Here is a 12,020-nt window from a genome sequence, read left to right as displayed (position 1 = left end):
TGTGTGTGTGTGTGTGTGTGTGTGTGTGTGCTTATGTCGCGTATGTACTTTTTCAAGCGAATGAAAGTGCGCATACGTGTGCATATACTTCTTATAATATTTTCTTCACAGAGGCCTGTTGCATCGTCCATTTGCCAGCGGTCGCCATTGCATCCCTTCTTCCCTTTGTCTTTCTCCGTTTCTCCCTGTTATTATTGAAAGATTTGTTCTAATTGTTGTTGTGCCGTTCTTATCGTACGAGGAGGGGCATGCGATGATAGCTGAACAACAGAACCAGGGAAAGGAATGTCCTGATGAACCGGGGCCATCGTCGTCTTGCAGTTCGGCCACGCGACACCGCTTTCAGGACCTGCCGTATGATGTTCTTTTACGTTGTGCGGAGTTCATGTCCGTGCGCGAGGTGCTCTCGCTAGGAACAATCAACTGTTTCTTTCATGCCTTTACCACATCAGAAAACATTGTGTTGTGGAGACACTTCACTGAGCGTGTTTATTTGCAGCACCCTTACACTTTGAGGCAAACCCTTTTCAACGACTCACTACTGCGAATGTACGCTGCCATAAACTCCATACCGGTCCCTCTTTCTTCAGCGAGAGCTGGGGTCTCGGATGAGTATGATGTGTTGAACACAGCTGCCATCTCGAGCCAAGTAATTTCACAAGAAAAACTATACCAGTGGGTGACAGACCGATGTGAAGAGGTAATTCAGGATTTGCGTTTGTTCGCAGACATCGTAGAAAATGCGGACTCACGATTTGCACTTACGGGTCTTTTAGTGGCGTTGCAGGCTGTTAAGAAGCGCATGTGGTGCACTGAGGTCGCAGATCTTGAAAGCGTGCGAGATTTACTGCGGGCAACTGTCGTGGAAGAGGAACATGATCAAGGGTGGGTTGTGCTGCAAACAATAGCGAACAGAACAATCCCGAGGCGGTTCTTAACCTCCTTTACGGCACGCATGCAGTCAGACAATATCGAGTCCCTCAACGGAAAGTACAAACTCTTGAAGCGGTGTTGGCAGAGAGCCGCTGCTGTAGCTCGTGAATACATGCAACTGCGTGAAGTGCTGCGCGTGGTTTTGGCGGTATCGGAAGTTGCCGATCATCCAAACGCGCAACAGCGGTATGATAGTGTGTGGTCAGCACTTTGTGGAACCACGGCGATGCTTAACGCTGAAAAGCGCCGGCGCTGTAGTGAGTCGGGGGACCTTGACGAAGTGGGAGCAGTCATTCCCATGAGCGCAACCGACGATGCGCTGCTGCGTCAAATACGTAACTTGGATAAGGTGACAATTGGGGATATTGTGAGTTACTTCTTTGGTTATGTGAATGGCAAGGTGCAGCGCAAGACGTTCCTGGCAGCTCTCTTCAGCATGAAACACTTAGCAGGAGCGGAGGGATATGAAAGTGTTCCCTTTTGGTAATATGTGTGAGTCCTACAGTCGGAAGTGGTTTGGTACCGCTTAGTTTCTCTTCCCAGCCCCTCATAACGTGTTGTTGTTGAGTGTATTGATCTCCGCATGGATGTCTCATTGTAACTTGTTGCTTCACATATGTTGCTGGTGTTTTTGCGTTACTTTAAATATGCAAATTCTCTCCTTCTTCTCACTTTAGAGCCGTACCGTGTTGCAGTGGAACTCATCACCGCATCGCCCTCCATCTCCCTTCGCTCCCCTTCTTCACGCACGCCCGTTGTACCACTCACGGAATTGAATAAGTGTTTTAACCTCTTTTTTGTTTTTTTTTCGGGGGGAGGGGGTCGAACCACAGCAACAACAGTAATAATAATAATAACAACAACAAAAGCAACAATAATATAAAACTAAAGACGCCAAGTTTGTTAGTTTCGTCCGTTTTAGGGAAACGCATATTTAATGTGAAGACGTTTAACGAATGCGGTGCTCTCCCCAATATAACGAAGCGAACCCACCACCAACTTCCCAGCTAACCCGCTTAAAATATACACCGGTTGAGCTTACCGAAACAATCGTTAACTGCCAGGCGATCCCCATGTCACCGGTTCTGCTCCGCATGAAATGTGTGGTGACAAATGTATCGCCCGATTCACTTCTGCTTCCGGATCTCCTGCATTCACGCCCTCGGAAAACTATTAAGGTGGAGACACGTGTAAGTGATGACATGGAGGTTCCACTCTTTTATGGCGCTGTGTGTGGAATATACACGGGCCCCAATGGAAAGGAAGTGGCAGCGAAGCAGTGGTTTGTAGATTTGGCAAGGATATGCACACAAGGCAACGCGATGCTGAGGGACAAAAAGACGGGGGTGTTGTTCCCAACCCAGCCGCTCGTCACGCAGCGGAAACGATGTCGAGAGCGTGAAGGCGTCTCTCGGAATGATAAAGCAAATGATGGTTGTAACGACGGTAGTGCTAACATGTGTTCTGAGACGTCACGGTCTAGACGAATAGTTGTGCTTCACAATCCGCTGCACCGTTATCAATTGGTTGCGTTGAGAACGGAAGAAATAAGTCGCAATTCGTAATATCTTCTTCCGTGCTGTTGTTGGGATGGTAGCAGCAGCTGGCGGTGGTGGTGTCTTTTTTCTCTTCTCTTTTTGTTTTTGTTTTTGTCTAATCACAGGATGGGCAAGACATACGTTTGGGTGAGATTACTAAACACATGTGGTGACTGGAAAAAGGGGGGAAAGATGCGTACAAATATATATATATATGAAAAAAAGGTGAAGTGGAGTGAAGAAAAGGCTGTGTTAGGAGGACTGAGGAAATATACACATTATTATGGTGAAACAAATATAAAAGAAAAAGATAAAAGAAGACCGTGAGACAGAAGAAGCCTTGGATGATACTGTATCCTCAGTGAGAAGTAAGGGAGTTCCACGACAAAAGTTGTTGGTGTTCTATAAACATGGCTAAAGGTCTCTTCTACTTTCTTTTCGTTTTTGGTTTTGTGTCCATTCAAGGACGTTGCCGTTCACGTTAAGTGCGTTTAAATGAACAGGTGTTTGTGAGGGTCATTTTCCGACACAAACAGGTAAAAAAAAACAAATAGAAAGTTTGAAACATCGCCCCTTTATCCGAGAAACTTCTGCGCATACGCACCACAACTGGTAAACGTCACCCATTGATAGTGTAAGTAGTGTGAAAAAGAAAAGAAAGAACCGGGACTTTCGAAGTGCTTCTGTTTCTCCTTATTACTTTTGTTGGTTTTGTTACTGGTTTTTTTTTTTTTGCCTCCACCTTTTTTTTAAAAAAACTATTGGGAGGGAGGGTTCGTCATAAACCCAACCCTCCAGTAGTAGGTAAAAGGAAGCAATTTGTTGTCCTGATATCGCTTTCCTTTTTGGAGCTGTACACTCAAACACTCGTAGGATTGATTCTGAACTGGAGGTGGAGGTGGAAAAGTAAATGATAGAGAAATGGAAGGATAACCCACTCTTTCGACTACTTGCTTTTCTGGATGTCGTTGGCCTTCAGCGTTTTTCCCACGCAAATGACTTAAAAAGTGACGGCACCTTCATAAACCCCGATCGGACGGTTGGTGCCGGGACTGTGATGCACAACATCCTGCGCAGCGGCCTCCACGCATTACGCGCCAACATCACACGTCTCTTCGCTGATGAAAAGGAGCGGGAGCAGTTGCTTCTATTGGTGGGGGATCCCAATGAAACTCCCACCGTATTTGGTGAAGGGGTTCTAAAGCCTCCGTCACTGCAGGAATTTGACGAAGTTGTTGACAGCGCTTTACCGGTGTGGGCTCGGTTGCGTTTGCAGGAGGCCGTCGCACTCAACACGGATGGCAACGAAAAGGTTAGCAGCGGCAGTGTGAAAATATCCGAGCAGTTTCTTATCGACGCCATCGATGGATGGATGAATGGCAGAAGCCATAAAGAAAATGACGCCCTCGTGGTGGCGTGCGGTGTTAAACCTGAGGTGCTGGAGGCGGCACGCGGTAGGGCTGCTGAGCTCCCCAATGCAGTAGAGGATTTCATCATCGATGTTGTTTTTCCACCTTCATATGGTAATGAAGCAAAAGAGAGTGACATGGTGGATTGGCTCATAGCTTCATATGAGCAGTGCTGCGAGGCAGTCAACGCTGAAGAAGAAGAGGATACTGAGAGAGATCAAGAAAATGAAAACAACGAGGAGGTACTGCTAACAAGCGAGAACGTCGCTACGTTTATGCTTGAAAATCCATCTGTCATCCCCAAAGCGATCGTGCGGGAATTACGGCGGAAGTTGTACGATCCGGAAATTACCGAGTTCGAACTGCGAAACCACTACCTCGCGTCTGAACTTGTTGCGTTCGCCAAGGGAGAGTTGGGTCTTAAGAAGGGGCTGAACAGGACGAATTGCGTCAAGGCAATTTTGGAACACCATAGCACATCTAAGAAAAAAACATCTCCAAAGAAAACTGGACCGCAGAAAAGAGGAAGGGCCAAACGGTAACGTCCGCGCACGGTTACAAACGCCACGGCAGTTGGCAGGTTCAGTGGCACCACTTATCGCATTTCAATATCCGTCACTTCGGAATCCGTTATTATTGGAGTTGTTGGTGTTGCTGTTGACCCACGGTTGTTTCCCCTCCCCCCTTTACTTTGATTTTTCTAATTTGCAGCCTCATTTCAGTTTCCACAGCGACAATGCCAAGGCGTCGACGACAACATCGCAACAAAAGTATAACACAATTGTTGTGTATGAAGGTAATGCATCGGGTGAAAATAGTCCGCAATGGTTTTTACATGTGGACTGGCTCGAACACATTAATAGAAAATTTTTTAAATTAAATCAGACTATTTAAAGAAAAAATGACGTTTTTGTTATTCTGGAATATGGGTGCTTAGTGAGCTACAATCTGCAGAGCAGTGTTGCACGGAAATTCATATGAACCTTCGTTAGACTGGGATCACACACACACACACCGCTTCACGTCTATATCTGTTTGTCTGTTTTTCGGGAAAGGGTAACGCAGTTCCGCCGCCGATGCTTATTTAAAATGCAACGGTTAGTTAGTGCACTCTCCCGGTGTATTCAAGGGCGAGCAGTGACAACACTTGTGCCGACAGCAACGGAGGGAGTCGACACTTTGGAAGCCAGCTTGCGCTCGTTGTCAAAATCCAGCGGCCTCATCGACATTAAACAGTTGGGAAAGTTGATGAGAAAACTCATTCAGTGCTCTGACTCTCGCAAGGCACGACTTTGCAAAGAAGCCTGTCGAATGGCCCACGCTGCGGGGTTGCATGCGGAGTGTGCGGAAATGTTTTTTAGCTGCCGCAAGATGGGCCCTGTCACTCTAAATGACCTTGTTATTAATGCTGCCGCATGCACGTTGGATCCGGAGTACTTACAAAAGTGCCTATCTAATAGTGACGGTACATCTCTCACTCGGGGCCTGGCATCCCATGAAGCAGTCATCGTTCTTCGTATATTCTGGCAGAGTACAAGGTGTTTCGTGTGCATCGAACGTAGCCGTAAGGAATGGAGTGAGGACAGGGGGGAACGAGGTGCGGCAAAGCAGCGCGAGACAGTTCTCGGGCGCTACCGTGCGGTTTCGGAGGAAGCATTTCGCCTCCTTAAGCTCCCAGATGACGTTCTGTTTAGCGATTGGTGGGCAAGGGTCAAACGGCTCGTGTTGTACCACCAGAAAGACAAGGGGGAAGCTGCGGTTTACGAGCAGTTCTTTTCCTGTTGGGAGAATTACCATGGCGAGGAATTTCTGAAGTGGGTAGAGCCACCCTGCCTAGTGGCGATGCTGCGCTCGTGTGTGAAGGGTGAACGCTGGGACTTGGCGGGCCGCTATGTGAATGTTTCCCGTGACTGCCTACTTTCCAGAGCGAACCATCCTGATGACACCCTTTTGCAGCATTGTCTAACGTACTTCAGTTCATCGTCGTTTAGTAAGGCGGGGGTTGTATGGTTTGGGCGCATCCGCGAAGCGTTGGTGGGGTATATTCCCTCGGCGATGGTAATACACAGTGCAGCAAGACTTGCTGGTGACGCGGGGGATGGGGAACTTGCCGTGTGGTGCCTGCAAGCGCTTCTTAGTGAACGCCAGCCCTCTTCGCCATCACCACATAGTATCTTCCCGTGTCTTGTGGCCCTGGCAAAGTGTCGAGTGAAGGACTTCAAAAAGGTGCTCCGCACGCTAGAGGAGTCTGGTCACGTGAAACAGACAGGAGAGGAGTATTTGTATCTTGATTTGTTGTATAGCCGGCACAATTTGTTCCTTGGGGAAGAACTTGTCCAACGTGTGGAAAAACATCTTACCCATGTCGACGGATGTCTAAGCCGCGCCGGTTTCTCCGTAAGAAATGCGACATTGTTCCTTCGTATCGTGCAGGAAATGGAGCACGTCAGCTTCTTTAAATATTACATGGTGTTGAAAAGGGAACTTCAAGCCGACGCGTCCGACTACGCGAGAGCTCAGTGGTTATCTATTGCGCTTAAATGGGTTCTGACGCAACCCACACTGAAAAACAGCGACTACGAAACTCTCATGATGGAGGCGCGCGCACTCCTCAACGATGGCAAAACAACTGGTGCAGGTCCGCCACTAGTCGGATACTCGCTAAACTCGAAGATTACCTCCCGTCTTGCTGCCATCCATCAGTTGCAGGGGAAGGAAGCACCCCGTGGGCTCGTGGATGAGGCTACTGTGGTTGCGCCAATCATGCGCTTCACACGGCAGCGCCACCGCCTTCCCCGGTCCCAACCGCCATGGATAGAGGCAGTCAAACCCCCGAGGCAAAGGGAACTTTGGCAGGTGAGGCGCACCCTCGAGGCCCTCGCACAACGGGAATGGAGGGAACGTGTTCAGCGCTAGTTAGTTACCACGTCACCTCCAGTCAGCCGAAAGGAATGTGTTGCTCACCGGAGCACATGCCAACGCATACTCAATCCATTTCATTCTAATCTGTAGTTTCACACCCTCTGCAAACCCAATGGCACACACCTTCACCACGGGTCACTCTATCCGTCCTTTTTATCTAATTTGGTTTCTCTTTTTCCCTGGCTCGTTTGTTTCGACGGCATGGGTGAGGAAAATAGCTTTTTCCGTTCCCCCCTCGTTTGTTTACAGTCATCACTCGCTGAGGCGGCGAGATGAGTATCTTTTACAACTTCCTCCCCGCTAAGCCAGAAACGACGTCCCCAAGTTCACTATCGAAGCTGACGCCAGACGAAGTTCCCTCGCTTCCGCTTGTCTCGCATTACGTGTACGCGCTCCTTTCATTACATGTCTACGGCATCGCTGACGCGCCTCCGCTGCCTAAACCCTGGAACCTCCACCTGACGGCCGCGGAATTGGGGCTAGACAAAGATGGCTACTTCGCTGCTTCATATATAAATGAAGAACTGCGTCACTGTATCATCGCTCACCGTGGAACGGCTGATGCGTTGAGCTTGCGCTCGGGGGTTTGGTATTACTTCAACGAAAGGACTATCTTGTTTAGCCTGGCCCAACAATTTTCCAAGCAGGTGCGGATCCATTTGAGTGCTACAAAGGGGGAAGGTGAAGGGGAGTGGTTCATTAGTTATACCGGTCATAGCCTCGGTGCCGTACTTGCCGCATGTCGTGCGGTAGAAGACCGAGCGCCTGCCATCACGTTTGAGTCACCGGGGTGCAAACTATTCATTGAAAATACCCTGTACCAGCATAAGGCTGATGACGGGGACATCATAACCTACCTCCGGGAGCCAAACCCGATCAACACGCTTCGGCCGCATTGTGGCTACATTGTGCAACTGCATCCCATTCAAGACGATGCAGTCGCGGCGCAGGCGGGAGCGGCGGTGGCATCCAAACCGCGTTTGGCGGCCATATTTAATGCTCAGGAGGCTGTACGTGGATTGTTTCAACGGGCAGCGGGAATACCTGACATTCAGCACTATCTGGGAAAAATTGAACCACTCATACGGGAGATGGTGGAACACACGCAGCAAGCGCACTCCATGAGCTCAGTCCTCAGGCACTTTAAAGAGAATGAAGAACCATTAGCGTACGCGGTGCTGCGTTGGCCAGAAAACGCACTGCAGTTCATGGAGTTTTACAACGCAAAAAAGGTTTTGGAGGTTCGTGAGAACACGCAGCAAAACCTCGTAGCTGCGTATGAGTCGTTGATCCGCACCATGTACGTTGTAGTGGAGCATCCGAAGAATAGTCTGCCGCTAAGGTATCTCAGCAAAGATGCACTTAAGTTGCTCCGATTGTGGTCGAGGGAATCCCCCTCAAAGCTGGCACGTATGCCATTTACAGAGATGGATCACAAGGTGCTCAATACCATAATCATAGAAGACGGCTGTATGCGCACTTCCGTTCTTACTGCGTTCCAGGCCAAACAGTATATTTCTCTTGTTGTTTTCAAGCCCGAGATCCGCCAAGTACTCGACAGACTGCTTTTGGATCCCCTCCTGGAAAATGCGAGCAAAATGTGATACGAATTGATTCAGCCTTGCGAGGTGGTGGAGGGGGCGGTGCGAATGGCACAGGACGCAACAACAGACGTACATGCGGGCCTTATGTTACAGTTGACAGCTAAACCTCCCCCTTCACGTGTTTTCCATCTCACTCACCTCCACTAACCTCCTCAGCAGCGCCTATCGTGCCGAGGAGGTGAAAAAAAAAGTTGACCGTTACTATCTATCACCTCCCACTCCTTATTGGCACTGTGTTGTGTGTTGCGTTTTTGCTTTCCCCCCCCCCTTGGGGATGACGACACCATAATGTAGTGTTGGTAGAAAGTGAGTGGAAGTCAGTCGGTTAGTGGAAAAGAAAGGAAAGGGAAGCGGAAATGTCTTATAGTGACATTCAGAGCCTCGCCCAGCTTCTAGACAGAAACCACGGTTTTAAACGCCCTGACGGCCAATCCGTTGGCTACAGTTTGCAGGAAACGGCGCCGACGGCCGTCGTGAACCATGGCGACAGCGCCGCCGCTCCAAACCCATCGAATATCCCCCTTCCCGCGACGGTAATCGATCAGCAGTTATGCCTCCCAATCCCTTCAGAAAGTCGGGAAGCAAAAAGAATTCAGGCAAAACAGCATCAAGCTCGAAGGCCTAAGGGTTACGCAATCTGGACAGATGACGAACTCAACGAAGTTCATCAGTTCCGAAAGGATACTACAACAAAACCTAGGGATGGTGTTGAGGAACCCGAATACACCATTCTTCACCAAGAAAAGGTCACGGCGGAGGACTTGTATTTGGGCATGGATTTCACCAGAACGGGTTCATCCGGCCTGCTTGTGAAAGTTACGATGCCGAAACAGGCCCGTATTGCTGATGTAGCTATTGAAGTCGATCCATATGAATTTAGGCTTTCCTCTACAAAGTATTTTCTTCGCGCCGCACTGCCACAGAAGGTGTTTGCGGGCAAGGCATATGTTAGGTGGAATGTGGAAAACAAAACACTCGAAGCATGTCTCTACGTGGACGATTCCGATAGGCTGGTTTGAGTGTACATGATTTCTATCACTGGGAGAGGTGTGGAAAAAATAAAAATAAAAATAAAAAGGATAGACGGGATTATAGATGCAGGATGGAGGGACCGGACAACAAGCAGAGTTCCCATGGTGACTCTACTAGTGGTGGTGTGTAAAAAGTTGATATCGTCTCGACTTGCTGGTGTTTTCTTCACCTCATGCTCTCCCACATCTCTTTTACATTACTTTTGTTATTTTTGGAAAGCATAACAAGACGATTGTCCGACGCAGTGCGAGCGATGGACTACACTGACATATATTTGCGGCCACGAAAGAAGGAAAGTGTATCTCCTCAAGAGCCCTTAAGGTCGGCACAGGTGGACTCAGCCGCCGAGTCACGAGTGGAGTGGATGTTGAAGGGCGCCTTCTCTGTTCAGCAGTTGCTTGATCGAGTAGAGGAGCTCTCCGCCCGCGTGTGTATGTTCGATGAAAAAATGGTGAACCTTACGAAGTTGGTGAAACTAGCCCAAGGAATCCAAGAGGAAAAGGAGGCCGACATCAGGTTTCAGCAGCAGGAGCTGCTGTCGCGGTTAAAACGGTTAGAGCAGGCCTGTGCAAGGTTAGAGGATATGGAAACATTCAAACAATTCATCATTTCCAAGGTACAGGAAACATTAGAAGATGCCCACCAAGCATTTTTGAGTGATCTGGCGAAGATCCGAGCCGACGGAGAAGAGCAAGCGGCACGAACGAAACAACGCATAGAAAACACAGTGAGTGACGTGAGAAGAGATGTGGAGGAGCGGATCGCATCCCTGTGGGGCGAGGCGGAGCAGAAGGACTTGTCAAGGCAAGAGGCGCAAGATACCCTTCGTGAAAAATTACGGCTCGTGGAAAGCTCTTTAAGGGATTTGGAGATGTCAGTAGGACGGGATTATTCACGGGTTCCACCGCTTCAAGAAAAAATTGACGGTATTACCCAGTCGCTCAGTTCGCTGGAGCAAAAGGTTGACAAGACTGCGGGCACCGTGGTGACTTTAGGTAACGAGGCGAAGCAGGCGCGGGCATTGCTCATGGAAGAAATAGAAACGACAAGACAGTGGGTTACTCGAAACCTTCAGCGTGTAAAACAACACGTGGAGGTAATATCTTCAGATGTCGAGCAACTACATAATGGTCGGGCCGACCTTAGCGCACGCATCAGTCGTATAAGCTGCCAGGCGGACATGGAATGCAAGAAACTCAGGTCCCAGTTGTCGCAGAAAGCCCTGGTGGCCGACGCGCTTGACAACCTTGTGCAGAAGGAGTTCTACAAGGTGGAGGATGTCGCTTTGCGACATCAATCACTCAGGACGGAGGTAGGGGCAGTGAAGGACGTATGACCCATTGGATATCCTGCGCGAACGCGAAACACCAGCAACTCAAATGGAGAGGCAGCCTCTGAGTGGTCGCATTTTCCTACTTAAAATTCACCCACAGCATCCACCCAATCACTGTAACATTTAAAATCATCTAGCCACTACCACTCCCACCGCCGCATTATCAGGGCTGCGGCAACGCTCAAACTTACTTCATCCGAAAAGTAGCATGGCAGATATCTCATCTTTTCTCCCTTTCTAAATGAAAAAATGCTCAAACGCCACAAGTTCAGCAGTTTCTGAAATGCCCCTCACGCAATATTGGAATAAGCCGCTGACAATGCAGCCGCCCTCTTTGTGTGCGCAACGGCACCGGCCCAGTGCGTCGCACACTGCTAGTTCGAAGCCGGTCGGTTTAAACGCGACCCGGAGGCGTTTCCAGGCTCTTACTGCTGATGCCACAAGCGACTCACAGCGATAATTCGCATCATCTGAAATGCCAAAAATTCGACCTGCAATTTCCTGGGGAAAGGGAAAAGTTACTTGAACCTCAGTAAAAGGTAGGAGGAGGAGGAGGAGGAGTTGCCACAAAATTCTCAGTCCCACTACACAGCCCCCGGTTACGTGCGGGGCGCCCCTATTCGCGACCGTGCTGTTGGCTTTCCAGTGAGTTCGCCGGAACTACCCGGAGGGAGGCACGCTTTGGCAAGGACCTCTCATATTTTTTTTGGCCATAGACATTGGGTACCGCTTCCCTTCACCATTCCTTTTCAACTTTTCCGCCACTGCGGTGGCAATCCCCGTCTACCACGCCGAGCACTGTTTTGAAGTGAGGTTGCCCTCGTTGGGTTTTCGCTCCATTTCATAATTTTTCTTTGTCCGACAGTGTGAAAACGTTGACCTGATGGTTGGTTCTACGCCTTTGGTTAATTTCGCCCTGTGTTTCCACGTCCATCATAGCATCCCTTCCTTTACTTTCGCAGGACCTATTTTTAGAGTTAATCGTGGGGACAGTAAGTTGGCGAGTGCCGCCAATGTCCTTCCGCTCTTTAACCGTTTCCCCAAATGCCAATAAATGCTCTGGGTCCTCCTTCCGTTGCCACACCTTTTGCTCAGCAACTGCGCGTTAGTTTGCTTGTTCCATGGAAATAATATGTCCTTACTTCCTCAGCCCCCGGTGATATTACAGCTGCAGCCGTCCCTTTATCGGCAATGGCCTGGTGACAATTATTTCTTGCGTGTTTTGTAACCTCGGTGGGAATTCCTGATT

The 12,020-nt window shown here is 49.1% G+C and overlaps 7 protein-coding genes across 7 annotated transcripts; all 7 read left to right on the top strand.

The window, feature by feature from the left end:
- Nucleotides 1-253: 253 nt before the first annotated feature.
- On the top strand, nt 254-1,420 carry TEOVI_000868600 (uncharacterized protein; the record flags this gene model as incomplete). Its single annotated transcript, XM_067222491.1, has 1 exon — nt 254-1,420. One exon carries the CDS (start codon nt 254-256, stop codon nt 1,418-1,420), a length of 1,167 nt encoding a protein of 388 aa, XP_067078592.1.
- Nucleotides 1,421-1,889: 469 nt separating this feature from the next.
- TEOVI_000868500 (uncharacterized protein) lies at nt 1,890-2,498 on the top strand (the record flags this gene model as incomplete). Its single annotated transcript, XM_067222490.1, has 1 exon — nt 1,890-2,498. The coding sequence occupies one exon, from the start codon at nt 1,890-1,892 to the stop codon at nt 2,496-2,498; it is 609 nt and encodes a 202-aa protein (XP_067078591.1).
- An 883-nt stretch (nt 2,499-3,381) lies between these two features.
- TEOVI_000868400 (uncharacterized protein) lies at nt 3,382-4,422 on the top strand (the record flags this gene model as incomplete). Its single annotated transcript, XM_067222489.1, has 1 exon — nt 3,382-4,422. One exon carries the CDS (start codon nt 3,382-3,384, stop codon nt 4,420-4,422), a length of 1,041 nt encoding a protein of 346 aa, XP_067078590.1.
- A 547-nt stretch (nt 4,423-4,969) lies between these two features.
- On the top strand, nt 4,970-6,796 carry TEOVI_000868300 (uncharacterized protein; the record flags this gene model as incomplete). The annotated part of the gene is made up of 1 exon (XM_067222488.1): nt 4,970-6,796. The coding sequence occupies one exon, from the start codon at nt 4,970-4,972 to the stop codon at nt 6,794-6,796; it is 1,827 nt and encodes a 608-aa protein (XP_067078589.1).
- A 278-nt stretch (nt 6,797-7,074) lies between these two features.
- On the top strand, nt 7,075-8,406 carry TEOVI_000868200 (uncharacterized protein; the record flags this gene model as incomplete). Its single annotated transcript, XM_067222487.1, has 1 exon — nt 7,075-8,406. One exon carries the CDS (start codon nt 7,075-7,077, stop codon nt 8,404-8,406), a length of 1,332 nt encoding a protein of 443 aa, XP_067078588.1.
- A 356-nt stretch (nt 8,407-8,762) lies between these two features.
- On the top strand, nt 8,763-9,425 carry TEOVI_000868100 (pre-RNA processing PIH1/Nop17, putative; the record flags this gene model as incomplete). Its single annotated transcript, XM_067222486.1, has 1 exon — nt 8,763-9,425. The coding sequence occupies one exon, from the start codon at nt 8,763-8,765 to the stop codon at nt 9,423-9,425; it is 663 nt and encodes a 220-aa protein (XP_067078587.1).
- A 266-nt stretch (nt 9,426-9,691) lies between these two features.
- TEOVI_000868000 (uncharacterized protein) lies at nt 9,692-10,774 on the top strand (the record flags this gene model as incomplete). The annotated part of the gene is made up of 1 exon (XM_067222485.1): nt 9,692-10,774. The coding sequence occupies one exon, from the start codon at nt 9,692-9,694 to the stop codon at nt 10,772-10,774; it is 1,083 nt and encodes a 360-aa protein (XP_067078586.1).
- Nucleotides 10,775-12,020: the final 1,246 nt, after the last annotated feature.

Source organism: Trypanosoma equiperdum (assembly GCF_001457755.1).
Source record: "Trypanosoma equiperdum strain OVI genome assembly, contig: ctg_1639, whole genome shotgun sequence".
In the NCBI taxonomy this organism is placed as follows: Eukaryota; Euglenozoa; class Kinetoplastea; order Trypanosomatida; family Trypanosomatidae; genus Trypanosoma; species Trypanosoma equiperdum.
The sequence above is the reverse complement of the archived record's forward strand: the minus strand, read 5'-3'. Positions and strand labels throughout refer to the sequence as shown.